Here is a 24,669-nt window from a genome sequence, read left to right on the forward strand (position 1 = left end):
TACGAAGAAATTCTGTTTACACGTTATATCTGCGCATGTTTAGTATATCCTGACACAGTGTTGCTTTATTCTTGAGTATCACAAAACTAATTTTTACATGTAGCATTTTGCATATACATTCTTTTATATGAGTTTTAGAATTTATTTTGAAATATAGCCAGAATATTTATTTTAATCTTTTAAGAATATAGATCAAAATGAATACTTACTTTCTTATCAGTGAAAACATATTCTTTGTCATTATATCCGTGATTTTTAAAAATTTACTTACTGAATATGATAGCTATTACTTTTTTATAGGTAGAAATAAAGCTATTGGCAGGAATTTTCTCGTTTTTATTTAAAATACATAAATCCAACAATATTGAATACTATTTAGTTGTTTAAGTTAATGATTTTTAAGATATGTTAATTGTGAATAAATACAAGGCTAAAATTAATTTTATATCCTTTTTCCTAAATGTAAGTAGAACCAGAGGATTATAAAGTAGACCCAGAAGCTATCACTAAAAGTAATTTTGTTAACTTAGTTCTAAGGGCTTGTTTTTAAAATCCTTTAAATCTGTTTTATGGTGTTAATTTGCTTAGTATTCTCATTAATTAAAAGATCCTTACCTGACTGGTTCTTCTCAGTGCTGTTACAAATGTCAAACTAATGTTCCTTGACCAGTTGAATTTTTCTGCTGATGACTTTTTATCTAATTTGGAAGGGGCTTTTCCCTACCTGTCTTCAAGATGATGTAGGCTCTCTTACACATTTTAGCCCTCATATATTATCAGAATTTAAAATAAAAGGAGAAATGATGATAGTTGCCTTTCCAAACACAAACATATTTTGGTTAAACGTAGATTCCTACTGAATCTCTTTACATAATTCAGTAATTTGTTTTCTTTGCCCCATTACAGAGACTTTAAGAAAATGAATAAAATGTAACATGAAAGCACAGAGTACAGGAACAAAAGAATAGGGGGGGGGGAGAGGATTCACAGAGTATAAGTTATAATTAGACAAATAGATATAAATCATACATGCACAGTATAATTAGATACTTTGGGCCAGAGATTTGCCTCTGAATTCATTCATAGGCTGTGGAAGAAAAACTTGTTCACTTAAATTAGGGATTTTAAATCTGGACACTGTTGACATTTTGGATCAGGTAATTTTTTGTTTTGAGGGGCTGTCCAGTGCACATTGTAGGAAGGTTAATAGCCTCCTTAATTCAACCCGCTAGCAGCCAATTGTAACAACCAGAGTTTCCAGACCTTGCCAGATATCTTATAGGAGGCAATAGCCCATGGTTGAGAGCATTTGATTTAAATTATTCACAGGGTCTGAAAGTAAATACAGATCTCTTTGCATCTTGAAGTACAGCTCCTTCTGATACTAGACCAGACCATATTCCTCAGAGTCTCACTAGGAACTCATGGATATAATGAACAACATTCACTATACTTTAAACTAGGAATGATAGCATGCCCTAGAAAATTTCGTAACGGCTAACCTTGCCATGATGGAGGCATGGAAAACAATATGAGGTGACCTAGTCACTTGAGTATTTGCTTGTGTGGATGGATCCAGGAACAGTTTTTAAAGCAGCTGCAAAAAGAGGTGGACACTGGTTTTTGAAATCAATCCTTCTTAAATACTGTTTCCTTCTTCATGTATCTTGATAAAACTTTAGATGGCAGTGATTTAGAAATTAGATTCCCTGACATGCCTGGAGTGTAGCCATTTTAAGTTCGCACTTGAATAAGACCCTCCTGCCTTACTTACCACAGTCATTGCCCGTCTGCTTTTCAGTGTTGGTCTGCTAGGGAGTATGCACAAGTCTAAACTTGACGGCACTTTCTCCTGGAGGAGAAAGACACTGAATTTTTCATAAGAATAACCTTATCCAGTATAAAGGCCTACTCCTTTATCCTGAGATTTCATCTTCTCATGTGAAAAATACTTCGATGACAGCCACCATTATTTCTTTTTAGGTCTTTCATTAGCACGGTAACAAGTTGGTCCATCGCTGTCCCTTCCACGATTTTCATTTTATTTTATTTTATTTTATTTATTTTTTTTTTAAGATTTTATTTATTTATGTGACAGAGAGACAGCCAGCGAGAGAGGGAACACAGCAGGGGGAGTGGGAGAGGAAGAAGCAGGCTCATAGCGGAAGAGCCTGATGTGGGACTCGATCCCGGATCACCAGGATCACGCCCTGAGCCGAAGGCAGACGCTTTAACGACTGCGCTACCCAGGCGCCCCACGATTTTCATTTTAAAGTACTCTGTTGAATCCTAAAGTATATGTGTCCTTTTAAAAGACGTTTTGAGCTGGGAGTAAGATTGTCCCTTTCTTGTAAAAGTGTGTGGGGAATTCTTACCTGAACAGACTGTCTTCTCACTGTGCTAGGATAAGAGTTAATTAAGAGCCAGAGCCTAGGTCAATATTCTGTCAGGGGAAAAAAAAAAAGTCTTCTTTAATATGTCCTATTGCACTTAAAGAGAATTTTGAAAATATTAACAACAAAGAATGGCACGTTTTAGATACAGATATTTTGGGGTCATGTTTTGATCTATAAATTATACACATAAGATCTGTATTCTGTTGTATTACATATGATAAAACATGTAAAATAACATATGAACATGTCATCATATACAGTTTTAATAAAATAGCTTTCTACTCTGCATTAGAATATCTAAACACAGTATCCTTTTCCTATGCTATTCTGGTAGTTACATTTTTAAGAATATTTTTTATGTGTAAATTCTTACAGGGGAGCAGATTTGGAGACGAGTCCAAGGACTGAGAATTATCTAAACACAGTATTATAAGTTTTTGGAGTGTAATAGGACTTTTTTCTTAAGTAGCATAGCATATTCAATGCCAGTGCAGTAGCACTCAGTAAATGCTTATTGAATGAATGAACGATTTAAGCACATATAAAAATATGATAAAATGATTCAGTTCCTTGTCGTTTACCATGCTGGCACTAGAAATAGTTTGAAATGAAAGTTTGGTTCATACGGTTATATGCTTGGTTTCTGAAAGAAAAAAAAACAACTTGGGAGCTTAATTTTTTTCCTAAATTATTTTAATTAGTGGTAGGCAAATGGGGGAAGTACTTGGTTATGGGTTGATGTCAGTTTTTAGATAGCTGTTTATATCCCAGTAGTCTGAACATCACTCAAAAGGTTTGTAAAGAAAGGTTTATAGCTTAGTTTTAAATAAATTGCTTCATTTAAACTGATTTGGAACATTGAATTAACCTGTCCTTTTTAAAATCAATTCATTGGCAGAACTAAGTTCAGAAAATCTCAGAACCTGCTTTAAGATCATCAATGGTTATATCTTTTTATCATCAACAGAATTTCTACAGGTATGGTGTAGTAGTTTTTGCATTGTAAAAATTTATATAGTTCTTACTTGGCTTGTTTCTCATTTGAAATGGAGGTACCTTTAAAAAATTTTAAAGATTGATCTGTTATTTTAAGGGGAGGAAAAAACTTATTATAGTCACTGTAGGGCAGATGCGATGCAGTTCCATGAGCTGTTACTTAACACAGAAAGTATGCTCTATAAGTAAATACAGCCTTATATTTCTGTAAAACTCAGTATCGCAGTAAACTGTATTTTTATTTTCTAATCTTTTTCTAAGAGTTCTAATTGAAACTTCATATGCTTAGACCTTAAGTATATAATTTTCAAATAGATTATAATGAGTTCCAAATTTAATTTTTTCCTGTTTTGATACTGCAAGTATATTTATATGTATATTTTGACTTCCGATTGAATTTCAGACATATGCAGTGGGTCTCTGTCAGTCCTTTTGTGAGCTGCTAAAGGAAATTACTACAGAAGGTCAAGTTCAAGTGCTCAAGGTATTATCATATTTTAAATGAATATTGTTGTAAGTTTCCTATCTGTATTTTGCGAAATTGGACCTTCATTTGGGTTTGGATGATTGGCAAGGAAGAGAAAAGTACTTCCGGACAGTATTTTCTTTTAGTGGTAATCAATTGCTATAATACCTCTGGACCAGGGATCTCAAATTTGAATGTGCATACAGATCTCCTGAGGATGTTGTTAAAATGTGGATTCCACGTTTCTGACAAGGTCCCTGCTGATGGTATCCTAATCAAGGTCCATTTCCCTCCCCCCCATCCTGAGACCTCACTTTTAAGCAAGGCTTTAAAAATGTTTACGAATTGTCCAAAGGCTGATGAAATGTAATACTTCTCACTGCTCCAGTTGGTTAGCCTACTTTTGGAAAGAAATTTTATTGTAATTTGAGACTTTTCATTTGCACTGGCATCATAGTTATAGTATGAAACTTGTATAGATTGAGTATGATTTAGAGCCGGTATCAAATCCTTATGTTGTATACCTGAAAATAACAAAATGTTATATGTCAGTTATACCTCAATTAAAAAAAAAACTTTAAAAAGTAAGCTCTGAGTTAATGTTTATGCATTATATCTTTATATATTAAAGATGTATACATTATCTTTATGTATTATATATAATTGTGTAGAATTAACAGGCTGAGTTGGATATATTTATGTATTAAATAAAGATACAAATAGTATCATTTAAATAGATACTTATAAACAAGTGTATTTGTAATATTATATATAGTGAAATACATCTTTACATGTATATGTGTATGTGTATACATATATGCATATGCGCTTTATGTTTGTATTTTACAAGGTGTAGCTGTTACAAGTTTCAGGCCTTCCTGCATTCCCCCCTTTTTCCTGATTTCTTAGCTGTGTTCTACGTCAGGTATGGTCAGATACACGAGATGGTTAGGTGAAGTGTTAACTATCATAACAGAGTTGCATTTATTATATGAAAACTATGGCATTTCTTTAGATCCGAAAAACTATGATTTTCTCCTGGTGAAGTTAGAAAGTCTTTCCCCAAGGTGGTTCATTGTAAGAAACATACAATTGACCCTTGAACAACACAAAGGTGAGAGGTCGAGACTGTCTGCACATTGAAAATCCAGATTTAACTTCTGACTTCCCATAAACTTAGCTATTAATACCCTGCTGTTGACCGAAATCTTAAAGATAATATAAATAATCAATTAAGAAAATCATGAGGTAAAATGAAAAACTCATGAGAAAATGCATTTATAGTACTGTACTGTAGTAAAAAGAATCTGCATATATGTGGACCTGTGCAATTCAAACCCTTGTTCAAGGGTCAGCTGCATGTAACTAATCACAGTAATTGTCATAGTAATCCACAGTATATTTGGGGGATTAAATCGTTAAAGTTTGTGCAGGTGGTAGAATCTTCTTTTATGTTAACCATTATCGTAGCTGCTGTACATCTAATAAGAGTAATCATCACTTTGAACTTATTCAAACATTATATTTAATGTGTCGTTCTTCAGAAATTTATCGTACACACGCACATATAAAACTTCACATATCCATGTTACAGTGCTTGTTAATTCAATGCAACTTGGTTGCATTTGGTATCTTTGGTCATTATTTATTTATTCACCATATAGGTTATGGGTCAACAAACTTTTTCTGTAAAGAACCAGGTAGTAAATGTTTTAGGCTTTGTGGGCCATACAGTCTTTGTCTCAACTATTTGTATCTGCTGTTGTAGAATTGAAAGCAGTTATAGATGATAAGTAAATGGATGAGTGTGGCTGGCTGTATTTCATTAATGCTTCACTTACAGAATTATGGCGTCAGCATAGTTTGCCAACCCTTGGTATTGGTATTCAGTTATCAAGTGATCAGGCAGGGAGGCACCTATAATTAAGGAGTTCATATGTTTCCTAAGGCTACCATAACAAAGTACCACCACCCGGGTGGCTTAAAACAACAGAAATTAATTTGTAGTATTTATAGTAGTTAACTTTCTCAGAGTGTACTAGACACTGGAAGTCTGAAATCAAGGTTTTGGCAGGGCCATGCTCTCTCTGAAGACTCTGGGGGAGAGTTTGTTCATGCGTTTGTCTTAGCTTGTGGTGATTGCCAGCAGGCTTTGGCTTCCTTGGTTTGTACAAATATCATTTCCATCTCTGCTTTCCCTTGTCACATGATGTTCTCCTTGTATCTCTGTTTTTTCTTCTAATAAGAGTACCAGTCGTAATGGATTAAGGACCTACCCTAATAATACCATCTTAGCCCAATTACATCTGCAAAGATGCTGTTTCAAATCATATTCATGGGTACCTGGGATTAGGACTCCAGCATATCTTTTTGGAAGACACAGTTCAACCCATAACAAGCATTTACTGTTAAAAAGTGAAAAGATGGCTTTTGTGTGTGGGGATGAAGTATGGAGGACTTGCTTGGAATAGGTTTTGTAGATGAAAGTGATCCAGTAAAAGGGAGGATGGCTCTAGATGATACAAGGGATTGGGATTTCCTGTCAAGAGCATTTGTGGAAAGATAAGCTTGAAAGAGGGGCAGGAGTTTGTTTTCTGAGAGAGTTGGCAAAAATGGCAGTGATTGAAGCTGTAGATAATCAGGTGAGAAGTGTAGGGAACTGGTGTTTTCAGTTACAAAGGAGACAAGGTTAGAGCTGCCTGATACCTGTCACTCTTGAGGCAGAGGTACGTTGCAAGATGATGAGAATATTTGTACTTTCTACAGGGTTGGGGGCATGAAGATTACTCATCTCAGTATTCATCCTTAAATGAATTCTTCATTACTGATGTTAAAGTTGATACTTAAGATTCTTGATTCACTTATATATTAGAACAATGTCTTTAGGCTTTAAGAGAATTCTTATAATATAGAAAGGCTTTTAACAGGAGTTGAAATAAAAAGATCTTTGGTTAATTCTAATTTTTTCCCAGGAAGTCCATTTATCAAACCCATTGCTGACTTCACCATATTGTCCGTGTTTGCTCTTCTATATTTGAAATCACAGCAGAAACTTTAAACCAAGATAATGTTGTGAACTAAAAATAGGGCACATACAGTAAAATATGATAAAACTCTGATTTTAGTTCCATAGATTCTTTAGTTTCTTTTTTAGTGTAGGATTAAAGCATGAATGTAAGCCTCTGTTAGGAAAGAAGAAGTTCGGTCTCTGAAGGAGTAGTTACAGAAATCTGTGGCTTGTAGAGACTCTGGGTGCTTGAGGCCTGGTCTATTGCCACGTGTCTATCAGTCCTCACCCCAGTTGTTTTCACAGTATTCTCTAAGCTGCAGACATTACAAGTGACATTGGACATGTTTACAAAAATGTTCTTGTGAATTTTTAATGCATTTATGCCCTTCCAAACTGACGTAGTAGAAATATAGAATTTTACTGAGGAACCTCATCTGTCTTACGTAATCTTAGCTTCATCTTTTGCCTTGGTGATAATTTCTTTTCTGGAAGTAGAAGAGATAACAAGGAGTCAACATTATGGCCTTAATTCTAGCTGAGGAAAAAGTGGCTGGCTATGTGGAAGTGATAGAAATTTGAGAGGAAATTGCCATGTCATTTTGATGTTGTCTTTATAGATTTGTGTGTGTGTGTGTCTGTGTCTTTCTCTTTCTCCTCTAGCCTTTCCATGATCCTAACTTCAGTAAAGTATGTATTCTCCTTCCTCTGAATGCATACTACAATGTAAGTGATTTGGAAGCGTGGGGAATCCGTAATTCTTATGTTAAGGATCGCACAGTGGTTATGCCTCTGCATCCAGTAGAAATGCCACCTGCCGCATACTAGCTGCCCGTTTCCGGTGTTACTCTCCTCTTCACCTGCGCTTGGGTTTGCACATCCAGCTCTGCTTCTTAAGCAGTTCTTGAGTATATTCGGGGCTTCAGCGCTCTCATTTGTTTTAAAAGGGGTTGTGCCGTATGAAATTTTAATAATTTGTAACTGCATTATCTGAAATCCTCTTTTAAATTTTAATCTATATATTCTAAGTGATTAGGAAAAGAGGTTTTTGTTTATGTTTAAACACCTCAGAAAAAGTTTGGGTTGAAGGTGGTTTTCTCCCCCTCCTGCTTTTGTAGTACTTTTAGTAACTACTGAAAGACATATTATTCCGAGCCATATGAAATGGGCATTGTGAAATTCATTCGAAAAATGAAGCAGGTTTTTAAGGATATGTCCTAAGGAGAATGTTTACTTTCTTTTTACTGTTTATTTTTAATTATATTCTTGCAAAAGCACATAATTAGAGGCAGTAGAGCAGTAGAGCCTAGTAGGTCAGACTGTAGACTGAAGTGAAGCTGCCGGGGTTCGGGTATGGGCTCTGCTGCTTCACAGCCATGTACAGTGAGCAAGTTCATCTCTACTCCTCACTTTCCATCTATAAAATGGGGTTGAAAACTTGGCTTGTATCCTAGAGTTGAGGTAAGGATCCCAGGAGCTTACATGTATAAAGCACTTATAACAGTGCCTACTATCAATGTTAACTGTTGGCTATTTTTACCTAACTGTATAATTAAATAGTTGTCTAATTATATAATTATATAATCTCCTTTTGGGGCAGAATAATTTCTTTGGTTGTTAATATTTTTGACTGTAAGAAAAAACAAATTATTCTCTCTCTTTGACCATTTCTTCTAGATAAGTGTTTATTTAAAATGAAGAATACATTAGATAAAATTTCAAAACTAAGCAGGCTATTTACACAATGATAGAGATTTATTTTTTATCAAGAAATATATATCTCAGCTGGCCCTTTAAAATTAATTGTATTTAATTTTTGCTTGCTTTCCAGAATAGTAGCATAGTCTTTTAAAATATTTTTATTATGAAAATTTCCAAGTTTATATAATGTATAACACCACCCTTACAACTTTACTAGAAAAAAAAAATTTTGTTTCTTCTTTTTCCTTTGATGTGAAAGAAGGTGATATTGTTTCTTAGTTATACCTAATAATATTTGATTTAAAAATTCAGCACAAATCATTTATCATACAAATATAAATTAAAATATTTGTATCATTTAACATAAGTTACAAATTAAGCCAACTTATAGTTATGCCAACAGTTCATTGATAGGATATAAGTACTTGAATTAAAAATTGGCCACCTAATAACATTTTAACACTATTTTTGTGTAAACATTGCTGTAGCTAAACCAGTACATTTTATTTGAAATCTCAGAAATTGGATTTTATTATTTAATTGATGATAAATACTAGGAGTATGCTAATTATCATGAATAAATTATTTGTTTTTTAAATGAATATTTTAGGACAGTGGTCTTTTTATGCCTTTACTTGAAAGCTAAGAGAACTCTCAAAATTTTTGACTTTCTCCTATTCTCAGAGTTCCAGTAAAGGTATAATAGTAATAGTTTTTAATATTAACTCATTATTTTCATTTTTAATACCTCTCAGATACTGTTTCTTAATATAGTATGCCATAAAACATTTTAAATATATTTTTGGCTAAATGTCACTGTTGTACTTGTTTCTGACAGTATCTGGAAGTAACTGCTAGTTCTTTGAAGCAGAAAATTACAATGTTACAAAAATTGGATAGAGAGACAAGTATGCCTGCTTTTGGAAAAAATAGCTAAGAGCAAAAATAGGCTTATTATATTTTGTGAGTCAGAACAAATTATCTAGGTGAATACAATTATATTCTAAAAATACTCAAATTTGAATTGTTAACTTCTCTTTAATTTGAAATTTGTCTATATGTATACATACCACTTTGAGTTTAGAAATTCTCTTGTCATGGTCTTATGAAGTAGTAATAAGCCACGTTGCTTTCATTCACTGTGGTAAGGCTTATTTAAGATGGCACAAATATTTTTAAGGTATACTTTATTCTGCAATAATACTAGCATTTACTATATGCTACACATTTCTAAGCACATCACATAGAGTTCATTCAGTCCTCATATAAACTTATGATGATAGTACTGTTCTTTCCCCCATTTTACAGATGAGAAATTAAATCACAAAGAGGTAAATACCTTGTCCAAGGTCACACACCTAGTAAGTATTGGAGCTGTGATATAAATGTAGGCATTCTGACTTCAGGATCCATGCTATTAACCACTTTGTTTGCAATGTAAGCCTAAAGCCAGGAAATAGTTTGAGTGCAAAACACTAGCTAAAAGCCTGCATTTTTTAACAGGGATTTTAAAAACATAGTCTGTTCCAAGTATATTTACAAAAGGGATGGATTAAAGCCAAAGTGCAGAGGTTTAATTTGTAATAGCAAAATGCTGGTAAAAAATAATTTATAATAGGTAATTAGATGATTGGACATACCCCAACTTATTAAACCACACAGACGAGTACTGTGCAGCTTAGAAAGAAATGAAGACTGCCTCTGTATACAGTGCTAGAGTGATTCCGAGACTCTAAACAAAGACCAGTGTCCTAAGTTTTCTTATGTTTAAAGAGTGCAACCTACAGAGCAATAGAAAAACAAGCCAAATTAACAAAGGTGGTTATGTAGGTAGAAGATGGAGAGAGGATAGAAGGTTAATCTTTCAGGATGTGTATCTGGTTTTTTCTTTGGTTTTTGGAGCCAAATAGATATTTTACATGATTTAAAATAATAAAGTAAAAAGCAGTTCCTAAAGATCAAAAACAAGCTAAAACATTTGAATCTATTATTGTGTTGGTACCGTAGCCATCGGAGAAGAATATTTCCAGTAATTTTAATATATAGTATTTTACATGTGGATTGCTAGTGGGATACATCAGAACAGAGGGAAACACAAGGAGATTATAAATTGCATTCAGCAGTGTTATTGTTATTAGTGATGATTTATATGGTTATTTTGAAACCTTTAAGTATATATGTGGAATGTTACATATATTAGAAACAAGTTAATGTTGTTATAATCTGAGACTTTTCGATGTATGAGAAAGATGGAAATATAAGATCAAAGAATTTATATAAAATGCTGTAATGTCCGTTGGATTTGGTGAATTTACGTTATATACTTTACAGTAAAAGAAAATAAATATCCTAATGCTGTCTAAGTAAAAGACCTAGAAGCAGTGTCAATCCAGTGGCAATAAATGTCCCAGAGCATAGATTGTGGTCTGTAAATATTGTTTCCTGCTGGTTGAGCCCAGAGTTCAGACAAGAGATACTCAAGATAAACTGGAGAGATCTCTTTGTGCCAGAAGGAAGAGAAGGTGGGATTCTGTCAAAAGGATGCAGGAATCAATTTGAAGGAGCTCCCACATGGCTAATGTTGGGACAGTTTGAGTATCAGAATGAAACTAAATTGATTAAAACACATCAAACAAGCTAAGATCCCTGAGAACGTAATGATTCCCCTCCCAAGAAGAGTAAGTTATGAGTTAAATTCTATTAATTACTGTAAATTACCTTACTTTAAGTATCTTTGATCATATCCGTTGTCTTTGGAGTTCTTTGCTTGTGGAAGCTGCTTGTCCATGAGGGTGTACATACATCTCACTTTAAATCTGTAAAATTGTTTATTAACACTGAAATCATTAGATGCATTTTTTTTAAGATTTTATTTATTTATTTGACAGTGAGAGAGACAGCGAGAGAGGGAACACAGGCAGGGGGAGTGGGAGAGGAAGAAGCAGGCTCCCAGTGGAGCAGGGAGCCCGATGCGGGGCTCGATCCCAGGACCCTGGGATCACGCCTTGAGCCAAAGGCAGACACTAAACGACTTAGCCACCCAGGCGCCCCCATTAGATGCATTTTTAAAAATTTTGTTTAGAATAGAAAGCACTGGTTGCTGATCAAAATGTGCAGGAGGATTTTGATCCTAGGTTTACAGAGGAGCCTTCTTCAGTGGAGGTAGTCATAATTTGAGCTCTGTGGCTTTTTTTTTTTTTTTTAATTTTTTTTTATTATATTATGTTAGTCATCATATAGTAATCCCTGGTTTCTGATGTAAAGTTCGATGATTCATTAGTTGCGTATAACACCCAGTGCACCTTGCAATACGTGCCCTCCTTACTACCCATCACCAGTCTATCCCATTCCCCCATCCCCTCCCCTCTGAAGCCCTCAGTTTGTTTTTCAGAGTCCACAGTCTCTCATGCTTCATTCCCCCTTCTGATTACCCCCCTTTCTTTATCCTTTCTTCTCCTACTAATCTTCCTAGTTCTTATGTTCCATAGATGAGAGAAACCATATGATAATTGTCCTTCTCTGCCTGACTTATTTCACTTAGCATTATCTCCTCCAGTGCCATCCATGTTGCAGCAAATGTTGAGAACTCGTTCTTTTTGATAGCTGAATAATATTCCATTGTATATATGGACCACAGCTACTTAATCCAGTCATCTGTTGAAGGGCATCTCGGCTCCTTCCACGATTTAGCTATTGTGGACAGAGCTGCTATGAACATTGTGGTGCATGTGGCCCTTCTCTTCACTACGTCTGTATCTTTGGGGTAAATACCCAGTAGTGCAATGGCTGGGTCATAGGGTAGCTCAATTTTTAACTTTTTAAGGGACCTCCACACTGTTTTTCAAACTGGCTATACCAACTTGCATTCCCACCAGCAATGTAAGAGGGATCCCCTTTCTCCACATCCTCTCCAACATTTGTTGTTTCCTGCCTTGTCAATTTTTGCCATTCTAACTGGCGTAAGGTAGTATCTTAGTGTGGTTTTGATTTGAATTTCCCTGATGGCTCATGATTTTGAACATTTTTTCATGAGTCTGTTAGCCATTTGTATGTCTTCATTGGAAAAGTGTCTGTTCATATCTTCTGCCCATTTTATGATTTGTTAATTTGTTTCTCGTGTATTGAGTTTGAGAAATTCTTTGTAGATCTTGGATACCAGTCTTTTATCTGTAGTGTCTTTTGCAAATATATTCTCCCATTCCGTGGGCTGCCTCTTAGTTTTTTTTTGACTGTTTCCTTGGCTGTGCAGAAGCTTTTTATCTTGATGAAGTCCCACAAGTTCATTTTATCTTGTTTCTCTTGCCTTTGGAGATGTGTCATGAAAAGTTGCTGTGGCTGATGTTGTAGAGGTTGCTGCCTATGTTCTCCTCTAGGATTTTGGTGGATTCCTGTCTCACATCGAGGTCTTTCATCCATTTGGAGTTAATCTTTGTGTATGGTGTGAGAGAGTGGTCAAGTTTCATTCTTTTGCATGTAGCTGTCCAATTTTCCCAGCACCATTTATTGAAGAGACTGTCTTTTTCCCACCGGATGTTTTTTCCTGCTTTGTCAAAAATTAGTTGCCCAAAGAGCCGAGGGTCCATTTCTGGATTCTCTATTCTGTTCCATTGGTCTATGTGTCTGTTTTTGTGCCAGTACCATGCTGTCTTTGTGATCACAGCTTTGTAGTACAGCTCGAAATCCGGCATTGTGATGCCCCCAGCTTTGTTTTTCCTTTTCAACAATTCCTTGGCAATTTGGGGCCTTTTCCGGTTCCCTACAATTTTAAGGTCTATTTGTTCCAGTTCTTTGAAAAATGTCCTCGGTATTTTGATCGGGATGGCATTGAAAGTGTAGATTGCTCTGGGTAGCATGGACATTTTAACTATGTTAATTCTTCCAATCCATGAGCATGGAATATTTTTCCATCTTTTTGTGTCTTCTTAGACACAAATGTCTTTCAAGAGTGATTTGTAGTTTCTAGAATATAGATCCTTTACATTTCTGGTTAATTCCAAGGTAATGTATGATTTTTGGTGCTGTTGTAAATAGGATGGATTCCCTAATTTCTCTTTCTTCAGTCTCGTTATTCGTGTATAGAAATGCAACTGATCTCTGAGCATTGATTTTGTATCCCGCCACATTACTGAATTGCTCTATAACTTCTAACAGTTTGGGCGTGGATTCTTTTGGGTTTTCCATATAGAGTATCATGTCATCTGCGAAGAGAGACATTTTGACTTCTTTGCCGATTTGGATACCTTTTATTCCTTTTTGTTGTCTGATTGCTGTTGCAAGGACTTCTAGTAGTATGTTGAATAATAGTGGTGAGAGTGGGCATCCTTGTCGTGTTCCTGATCTTAAGGGGAAGGCTTCCAGCTTTTCCCCATTGAGAATGATATTTGCTGTAGGCTTTTCATAGATGGTTTTTATGAGATTGAGGAATGTACCCTCTATCCCTGCACTCTGAAGGGTTTTAATCAGGAAAGGATGCTGTATTTTGTCAAATGCTTTTTCTGCATCTATTGAGAGAATCATATGATTTTTGGCTTTTTTCTTGCTGATAAAATTTATGACACTGATAGTTTTGTGAATGTTGAACCACCCTTGCATCCCAGGGATGAATCCCACTTGGTCATGATGGATAATCCTTTTTAACGTACTGTTGGATTCTATTAGCCAGGATCTTGTTGAGAATTTTGGCATCCATATTCATTAGGGAAATCGGTCTGTAATTCTCCTTTTTGATGGGGTCTTTGCCTGGTTTGGGGATCAAGGTAATATTGGCCTCATAGAATGAGTTTGGTAGCTTTCCTTCTGTTTCTATTTTTTGAAATAGCTTTAGGAGAATAGGTATTATTTCTTCTTTGAATGTTTGGTGGAATTCCCCAGGAAAACCGTCCGGGCCTGGAGTTTTATTTTTTGGAAGGTTTTTTATCACTGTTTCATTCTCTTCATAATTAATTGGCCTGTTTAAAAAATCAATTTCTTCCTGTTTCAGTCTTGGTAGTTTATAGGTTTTCAGGAAGTCCTCCATCTCTTCCAGATTGCTTAATTTATTGGCATAAAGCTGTTGATAAAAGTTTCTGATAATCCTTCCAATTTCATTGGTGTTGGTTGTGACCTCTTCCTTTTCATTCATAATTTTATTAATTTGGGTCCTTTCTCTATTCTTTTGGATAAGTCTTGCCAGCGGTCTGTCAATTTTATTGATTCTCTCAAAGAACCAGCTTCTAGTTCTGTTGATCTGCTCTACTGTACTCCTGGTTTCTAATTCATTGATCTCTGCTCTAATCTTGGTCAGCTGCTTCCTCGTGCATGGATTAGGCCTGTCGCTCTGTTGCTGTTCCAGCGTCTTGAGGTGAGAATATAAAAACTGCATTTTAGATTTTTCTGTTCTTTTGAGTGAGGCTTGGATGGCTATGTATTTCCCCCTTAGGACTGCCTTTGCAGTATCCCATAGGTTTTGGACCATTGTGTTTTCATTCTCGTTGGTCTCCATAAATTGTTTAAATTGATTTTTGATTTCCTGGTTTATCGAATCATTCCTGAGCAGGATGGTTCTTAGTCTCCAAGTGTTTGAGTTTCTTCCAAATTTTTCCTTGTGGTTGAGTTCCAATTTCAAAGCGTTGTGGTCTGAGAATATGCAGGGAATAATTTCAGTCTTTTGGTATCGGTTGAGACCTGTTTTGTGACCCAGAACATGGTTTATTCTTGAGAATGTTCCATGGGCATTAGAATAGAATGAGTATTCTTTGGTTCTGGGGTGTAGTGTTCTATATATGTCTATGGGGTCCAACTTGTCGAGTATGGCATTCAAAGCTCTTGTTTGTTTGTCGATTTTCTGCTTATGTGCTCTGTCTATGAGCTCTGTGGCTTTTAAGTCAAAACTGCTATATCCTCCTTGGAAAGTGGACTGTAAAGTGTCATGTGTCGAAATAATCACATCTCAGGGTCATCATGTCCACAGCAAAACCTTATTATTATTAGTGGGACCACTGTTATACCCATTGGCCAAATATACAAACTTGGAGCAATTACAGCTTCTTCACCTTTGGTTAACTCTTCAGTTGGTTTTCTAAATCTTACCGGTTCTACTTTCTGAATTTTCTCTTGCTTCTGTTTCACTACCTCTGTCTCCAAGTCTGATAATAGCATTTTCCAACATAATTTTTCAGAAATAATCTCATCTTCCCTAGCTGTGGTTCTTAACCTTTTCGAATACAAGGATTCCATTTTAAGCCCTGATATATTTGTGGATCCTTTATGCAATAATGACGATATCTTAATATGTAAAGAAAATGCATACTGACAGCTGGTTTGTATTGAATGATACATGTAAGTGAATTTATATTCTGAAAGTCATAATGATCTACATGTGTGATTGCTTCTCCTTTTTTGCACAAACTTATGTATCTTAGGAGTTAATATTTTTTTTTAGTGTTATTTTCTTATACACACTACATTCTTTGCCAGTAATCTTTGCTCAGTATGTTCAGACACATCGACCCGTCGGGTAACTTATTACTTTAAATTCCTTGTCCAAGTCTCTTCCAGAGCCATTCTGACTCTCCTACCTTCTTCCTCCTCCCCAGGCTTGTAGCTTCCTCTTGTTCCTAGTGTCTTGAAATTTTACAGCGATGTGCCTTGTAGATTTATTTTAGTTGATTGTACTGGGCACAACTGGGCCCTTTTAATCTGGAAACTCTTTTAGACCCTTTAAAGATAATACACTTATCTTTTTCTGCCGGGAGAGATGGTCAGTTGCCCAGATATGCAGATTTGGGAATATCTGGCAACTTGTTCCCTTACGTAGACTTTTAATCAGTCTTATTTTTAGCTTTTTCCTTTCCCTCTTCTCCAAAGGAGGTACTAATTTCTGCGGGTTTTGATGAGAGATAGGGAGAAGACAGAGATGCCAGAAATCAAGTGGCTTCTCCACCCTGTCCATTGCCTCCTCAGATTTTAGCTCTCTGTGACCTGATCACTTTTTGAATTTCTTCTTTATATCTTTGAGTATTTGTCTCTCGTCCCTTGGTCCTTTTAAAATTCCTCCCCTTCCCTTTAAAATCCTTATACTGTAATTATAGTAGGGTATCAGGAGGAAATGAAACTAAATATGTGTTTAACCGTCAGCAGATGGCTTTATTTTCCATTCATACCTAAAATAGAGACTTTGCGATGATATGAACTTCTGAGATTTAGTTTACTAGCTTATCTACATCTTCCTCATCTTTATTCCAAATTTTTAAAAATAATCTTTATTGAGGTCAGATTTAATTATTTTCTGAATTTCATTTCCTGTTGCTTTTAATCAGAAACAGTGATAACTTTTATCCTGTTATCTTTTAGTAGATAGCACAGTACTTGGCCCACTGTAAAAGTTTTTGTATTTTTAAACTTTCCTTTGGACATTCCCTTTACCTCTTGCTGAAAATTAGAGAAATGCTGTCATCCATGGGTACTATTTGCCTACCTTGAGAATGTTTCAAATTGCACGGAGATGTATTTGATAGTGATCATGTTTGGAGCATGCTCTCGGCACATAATGAACAGAGACCAGAGATGCTAAAAGCCCCTCGATGCATGTAGTAGTCCTGAACAATAAATCCTTGTCCCACTCAGAATGTCGATAGTCACCCTTCAGAAATGTTGCTGCAAGTTTTAAGGGCAACTTGGCTCTGCCTTGAGATTAGTACTTGCTTATAACCCTCTCATATGGTGTCTGTTTTCATTCCTTCGCTCTTAAGAGTGGGGCTGGAAGCATGGAAAATTCCTTCTTGGTCCTCATTGCTGCTTCCTGACTACTGTCTTCCTATTTTCCTAAAAAATAAAACAAAAATAAAAAGATCTCACTCTGCTTGAATTTCATGCTGTCGTTGTTATAAAGGGAAACACTCTCACTCATCCTTCAGAATTTTTACCTGTGACAATCAGTGCTCATGATTGATAACCTATATAATTATATTATAAATGAAATAAGATTATTTCTCAATATATAAGCAACATGTATGCAACAAGCTGTTTTTGTCTAATTTATTGATAAACTTACAGGTAGATTGATTTCTGGACAGTGAGTTTAGTTTTTACTAAACTTTTTACTTTTCTCTATTAAAAGCCAACTCCCCCCCCCCCTTTTTTTATAATTAACACACGTATACTGTTTCAGGTGTACAATATAATGTTTTCAGCAGTTCTATACATACTCAGTTCTCAACACAGTAAGTGTACTTGTAATCCGCTTCACCTATATCACACATCCTCCCACCTACCTCCCTTCTGGTAACCACCAGTTCTGTTTTTAAGAGTCTGTGTTTTGGTTTGTCTCTTTTTTTCTTTGTTTTGTTTCTTAAATTCCACACAGTAGTGAAATCATGAGGTATTTGACTTTCTCTGACTTATTTCATTTAGGATTATACCCTTTAGATTGATCTGTGTTGTTGCAAGTTACAAGATTTCATTCTTTTTTATGGCAGAGTAATATTTGTGTGTGTGTGTGTGTGTCCCACGTGTTCTTTATCTTTTCATCTATAGGTAAACACTTGGGTTGCTTCCATATCTTGGCTGTTGTAAATAATGCTGCAGTAAATATAAGGTGCACATATCTTTTCGAATTAGTGTTTTAATTTTGGGGGGGGTGGTAAATAGCCAGTAATGGTACTTCTGTTTTTAAGTTTTTGAGGAACCTCCATATTGGTTTCCACAGTGGTTGCGCCAGCTTGCTTTCCTCCCGACAATGCATGAGGATTCCTTTTTCTCCACATCCTTGTCAACACTTGTTTCTTGTGTTGTTGATTTTAACCATTCTGATGGATGTGAGATGATATCTCATTGTGACTTTAATTTGGATTTCCCTGATGATGTATGATTGAGCATCTTTTCATGTGTCTGTTGGATTATGTGTATGTCTTTGGAAAAATATCTATTCATGTGATCTGTTCATTTTTAATAGGATTATTTGTTATTTTGTTTTGATTTTTCTTTTTGTGTTGAGTTGTATAAGTTGGATTGTCTTTTTGTTGTTGTTGATGGTTTCCTTTGCTATGCAAGAGCTTTTTATTTTCATGTAGTTGCAGTGGTTGAATTTTGGTTTTGTTTCCCTCGCCAAAGGAGACATATCTTGAAAAATGTTTCTGCAGCTGATGTCTAAGAGGTTACTGTCTGCATCTTCTTCTAGGAATTTTATGGTTTCAGAAATCACATTTAGGTCTTTAATCCATTTTGAGGTTTATTTGGTGTATGGTATAGGAAAGAGATCCAGTTTGATTCTTTTGCATGTAGCTATTTGAGTTTTCCAAACACCATTTGTTGAAGAGACTGTCTTTTTCCCATTGCATATTCTTGCCTCCTTTGTTGATGAATTGACCATAGAATCGTGGGTTTATTTCTGGGCTCTCTATTGTGTTCCACTGATCTGTGTGTCTGTTGTCATGCCAGTACCATACTGTTTCGCTTATTACAAAAAAGCCAACACTTTTGAAATGCGTTTTGCTGACTCTATTAGTGCACCATTTTGTAAGGGCTATCTGTTTAAAATGCAAATGTAATAATGAACAACATGATACCTGTTATTAGGGTGTGATTATATAATTCTATGCGAGATGTGTCTATTATACACTTCACATCAAATTTTATATCCTATCCGTTTTTAATGGATTGTCTTGTAAAAGTGTGTCTAGTGCCAGAATATTGAATACCTTGTGTGTTTGTGTGTATTCTGAGATTTAGTGTGTGATATTTAATACATTGTTTTCTTTACCTGTATTTTACATGAACCAGTGACTTGGATTATTAAGTGTTACCATTGAGTCTTTCTGGTTTTTAGGTTGTGGAAAATGCCCTTAAAGTGAACCCAGTATTAGGTCCACAAATGTTTCAACCGATTCTACCCTGTGTTTTCAGAGGTATTATAGAAGGAGAGGTAAGATTTTCCATAAGCTTCTAAGGGTAGTAATGGACTCTAGGGTTCTACTTTCAATTATTTTTCCTTCTTCTTTGGAAAATTATTTCTTCTTTGTTGTTAGATATAAAAAGAAAGCTTTTCTTATTATTGAATTGTTTTTAAGTAAATTAAGTAATTTTCAGGATAATTATATAGCTTGGCCTTTTCTTTATCCACAAACTATAGCTTCTTTTTTTTTTTTTTCCTTTTTGATAAATCTCTCACTGAAATGCATGTGTATTCATCCACAAAGAGTAATGGGAAAGAACAGTGCGAGTTGTAGTACATATGGAATATATGAAAATACCAGTTATTTTCTAAGTCAGTCTCTTAAGTGGATCCACATAACCATGTATTATACGAGTATTTACAGTAATATAAATAAATAAATAAGCCGTTGGTAAGTATTCTTTCTGTGTTCCTCTGTCTTTAAAATTCACATCATATATATATGTAGCACATGTATATTACATTGTCTGACATATATTTAGAAAGTTATAACTCAGGTAATACTGGCAGTATATCCTAAAGCGATTTTGAAGGAGAATATTATTTTATATCCCTGTTGACTGTTACCATGTCTGTGATTGTTCATAGTCATATTTATACTCATACCTTGATATAATTTTATGTGTGTTGTATTTTGATTATACAGAGGTATCCTGTTGTGATGTCAACATATCTTGGAGTTATGGGTCGAGTCCTGCTACAAAACACTAGTTTTTTTTCTTCACTTCTTAATGAGATGGCACATAAATTTAATCAGGAGGTAAGAATCAAATTACTTACATTGAAGAAAGTCTTTTCAAATAAGGATTGGAAGTAATTGGGGAAATAATAAATCTACAGAACTCTTGTATTTAAAATTTTATATTTTAAAACTTTAATACCTTATATTGTACCTCTGATTTTGAAGAAGAAAGAAAAAAGAATCTCTGAATGGCAATTGAAATTTACATTTGTTCTCTTTCATCATAGTCAATTTTATTCTGCTTAATCGTAAGATGGAATTTTGATTCATTCATGGTTGCATTTTTTTTTTTTACTCACACTTAAAAGGAAACAAATGTTTTACATATAATTATTTACAATCTTTGTTCCATTCCTTTATTGAACTTACTCTTAATGTCATGTGGTGAGTTTCTAACATAATCATTATGGGAAGTGACTTTTTCAGCAAAGTCTTATTTAACAAATACTGTAACTGAAACCAACTACCAGGGAAAGTATAGAATAGGTTCTTGAGTGAGTTGGTTGCTTGAGACTGTATACATTATATTAAAATATGTTTTTTATGTATTAAGTCCTTAATCTTTTAAGATTTATAAGATGTAGAAAATTGAAAGTACTTGAATGATGTCTTTAGAATGGAGGCAATTTGTAAAATCTTTTGGTTTGTGAAACAAAACTATTTCTACTTCAAAGAAATCTAGAACAAGAAAGTGCAAATTTTAGAACGTACATAGTTTTTCTAGAGTTAGATTTAGGTATAATCTAATTAGAAATCCTAGCCTTGGTTTAGATGAATAGATAGGTAAGATTTTTCATTACGTTTATTAAATTTAACTGCGATGGGGTAATTAAACAGTTAAATGAGTTTATTCAGTAGAGTTCAGCAAAATTTGTTGAGTGATTTTAATAATAACAATATATTTAACAACAATATAAATGTCATGTATTATACTAAATTCTCACAAAAATCCATTGAGATAATAGTATTTTTATTTCCATCTCACACATGAGAAATCTGAGGCTTCTAGAGATTTACTGACTTGCTCAATTTCACACAGCTAGTAAATGATGGAGTTGCTTTATGTACTCCAGCAACCTGAGTTCAGAGCCTGATATCTCAGTGACCACACTGTGCTGCCTCCTGTCCATCCTGGAACAGGCACTTTACACTATACACTGGAGACACTTGATTTGACAATCCTAGAGTAACCTTCAGGGAGAGAGTACTTGAACGGGCAATTGCACAATAATAGTATGAATGCTATGTCAGAGATAGGTTCAGTGTGCTGTGGGAAGAGAAAAGGTATCTACTATGTTACATTTTTTTCCAGGTTTTTTTTTTTTTTTTGTGATAAAATACATATAACATAAAATTTATCCTCAACGATTTTGAAGTATATGGTTCAATACTTTTAAACATATTCATAATGTACAATCATCAGCACCATGCATAGGCCGCCTCCACTGGGCTTAATTTCCTATTAAGAAATAGTGAACTGTGGGGGCGCCTGGGTGGCACAGCGGTTAAGCGTCTGCCTTCGGCTCAGGGCGTGATCCCGGCGTTATGGGATCGAGCCCCACATCAGGCTCCTCCGCTATGAGCCTGCTTCTCCCTCTCCCACTCCCCCTGCTGTGTTCCCTCTCTCGCTGGCTGTCTCTATCTCTGTCAAATAAATAAATAAAATCTTTAAAAAAAAAAAAAAAGAAAAGAAAAGAAATAATGAACTGTGGCTACTGCTGGTACTGTTGGAACCCACTGGCAGCGTGAAAGATTGAGGAAAGACCTGGTATCATTGGTTCAGACTTATTTCCAGTCCTGTCTTTAGAGCACAGGCTTTTCATGGAATACTTCTCATCGTTTCTCTTTTCATTTTTCATTATGAAGAGGACTTTTTTTTTCCCCTCAGAGAATTTGACAAAACATGTCAAGCCATCTTTTTTGAGTGTAGAGATGAAGTGAATTAAATAGTATTCTGGTTCGGGGGCGCCTGGGTGGCACAGCGGTTAAGCATCTGCCTTCGGCTCAGGGCGTGATCCCAGCGTTACGGATCGAGCCCCACATCAGGCTCCTCTGCTATGAGCCTGCTTCTTCCTCTCCCACTCCCCCTGCTTGTGTTCCCTCTCTCGCTGGCTGTCTCTATCTCTGTCGAATAAATAAATAAAATCTTAAAAAAAAAAAAATAAAATAAATAAATAGTATTCTGGTTCGAATGGCTCCTTCTGACGGTGAGCACACTTCTGAAGAACATCAAAAATATATGCAAGAATTAAATAGGGCTAGGCAAATGAGTTCCAGTAAATCTAGAGAGCTTGGAAGGAAGCAGGGATCTTGGAGAAAGATTTCTCAACACTTGAAAACAGTATGATATAGTAGAGTAAGCCAAGTTAAATTGAGAGTGACTTTATATCTATGGGAGAGGAGCTGGGCTCATTGCAGAAGTCACTGTTAGAACAGTTTGTCAAACTCCAAGCGTTTGTTATTCAGTCTTTCAGAGTTACTTGTTTATGTTGAGTGAATAAAGAGAACTTTTTAGACTGATCACCTAATTTAGAGCTTAGAGCCTTGGGGTATTGAAGAATGATAGTTTGTTGTAAGGAAATTTCCTAGAAAATAAAAGTATTTGTAGGCCCTTTTTTCCCTTTTTCTCCTGCAGGGGTAGCCTGTCTTTGGGTATGAACAAGTGTTTCAGAACTCAGGGTGGGGAAAGGGCTTTGCTGATGAGGGTGTCTCACTGTTCAGGATCTAGATTTTCATTTTATGTGGGAGTGGGAAAGGGGATTTATAAGGTTCTAATTGTTCCTTATACAGATTCTCAGTCAGTTTTCCTGTTTTGAGTTCTGTACCTCACGTCTGCCTTCTTTGTGGCCTGGTGATTGCAGGGTTCTCAGAACCAAAGCTGCGTACCTTAGATTGTTACTCCCCTGGCAGGCAGCTTGGTTTCGGGCTTTTCTGTTCTGCCCAGTCACTTACCATTCTTTCGTCCACCCGCCATCTTCCAAACACTGTTGCCATCTTTACCCAATGTAGTTTCTCTTCTTTATAGACCCTATGGGATTATTCCTTTGCTTTTTATATATCTTTACTTCGATTGTAGTGGGGTTTCAGGGGGGTCCAGCAAATGCATATTTTCAGTACTAAGATTGTTTTCATAATGTTTATATGCTTCCAGGGTAAATAATTGTAAAGATATAATAAAAATGTTTGTAGCTGAATAATTTGAGTAGTATTACTGGTTTATCTTTGTACAAAAGGTTTGTTCCATTTGTCCTATTTAGAATTTTCAGACTTTACTGAACGTTTACTTCAGAGCAACCATGCAGAGTTTTCTAATATGTACATAGGATTTTATCACATCCTTGTTGCAAACCTCGGTTTTGAGATTTTGTTTAGATTGAGGAGGAAGTCTAACCTGTCTAATGTAGGTTTGCCTACAAAGGCCTGCCGTAGTCTGGTTCGTGACTCCTTTAGCCACTTCTGAGCCTCCTTTCGGAGCTCATTGGTCAGCCGTTCCTCACACACAACATTTTTCAGTTTCTTGAGAGCGCCTGTCTTCCTCTTGCTCCAGGGTCGTTGCATACAGACTCTTCATTGCCTGTCCCTCAAACACTCCCTCCCAGTCTCTCACCTTCCTTACCTTGATTCCTCATCTTGTTCTGTTCTGCTTTAAAGCTCAACTCCTTACATTTTGCACCCTACACACCGTTCTTGTTTTATCCTTGTTCTGGCTCTGTTCTTCGTGCTCCTCAGAGTCAGCAGACTATGTGTGGCCTATGGGCCAGATCCAGTCTGCTGCTTGTTTTTGTCAAGTCTCTGAAGAAAGAATGGTTTTTATATTTCTTATTGGTTGAAAAAGTAATAGTATTTCCTGACACATGAAAGTTATCCAAAGTTTTGTGCTGGAACACATCTGTGTCCATTTTTTACATGTTGTTTATGACTGATATTGGGAGTCGAATAGTTGCTTCTGAGAATATATGGCCCACAAAGCCTTTAATATCTACGTAACTGTCCCTTTACAGATAAGGCTTGCTGGTCCCTGTGTTCTAATTGCTTGTTTAATTAAAGTTCCCACAAATTCACTGTTTTGTGCTATTATTATTTTTATAATGAAGAAAATAAATAAGTTACAAATAAAAGTAGACTATAGAGATATCTGTCTATGCTGATTGAATCTTTATTCCAACCAGGTACATTATTGCAGCTTTAGTTGAATTTATTACATTTTAATGATAACTTGATATTTGCTTTCATAATGGGTAGTGGTTTGTTTTGTAAATCTTGCTTACTAGACAATAATTGCAGTAAGTCTGGAGAGCATCTCTACCATTTGTTTCCAAATTAAATATGAATTGAAGATGTGGTATATATCAGAAGTTACCAAATGGTCGTGTTTCATGGTTCCCTTAGTGTGTTTGTAATATTTTCACAGTGCTCATAGGCCAAAAGAAG

At 35.5% G+C, this 24,669-nt stretch overlaps 1 protein-coding gene across 10 annotated transcripts in view; it reads left to right on the forward strand.

The window, feature by feature from the left end:
- Positions 1-24,669, forward strand: part of IPO11 (importin 11) — a 210,538-nt gene that overhangs the window by 114,325 nt on the left and 71,544 nt on the right. For all 10 annotated transcript variants that reach the window (XM_026498905.4, XM_026498899.4, XM_057307430.1 and 7 more), the window contains 4 exons: positions 3,295-3,374; positions 3,796-3,876; positions 19,371-19,466; positions 20,143-20,256. In XM_026498905.4, coding sequence (XP_026354690.1) covers positions 3,295-3,374; positions 3,796-3,876; positions 19,371-19,466; positions 20,143-20,256 — 371 coding nt within the window. The remainder of the gene's footprint in view (positions 1-3,294; positions 3,375-3,795; positions 3,877-19,370; positions 19,467-20,142; positions 20,257-24,669) is intronic.

The sequence above is a fragment of the Ursus arctos genome, unplaced genomic scaffold, assembly GCF_023065955.2.
Source record: "Ursus arctos isolate Adak ecotype North America unplaced genomic scaffold, UrsArc2.0 scaffold_5, whole genome shotgun sequence".
Lineage (NCBI taxonomy): Eukaryota > Metazoa > Chordata > Mammalia > Carnivora > Ursidae > Ursus > Ursus arctos.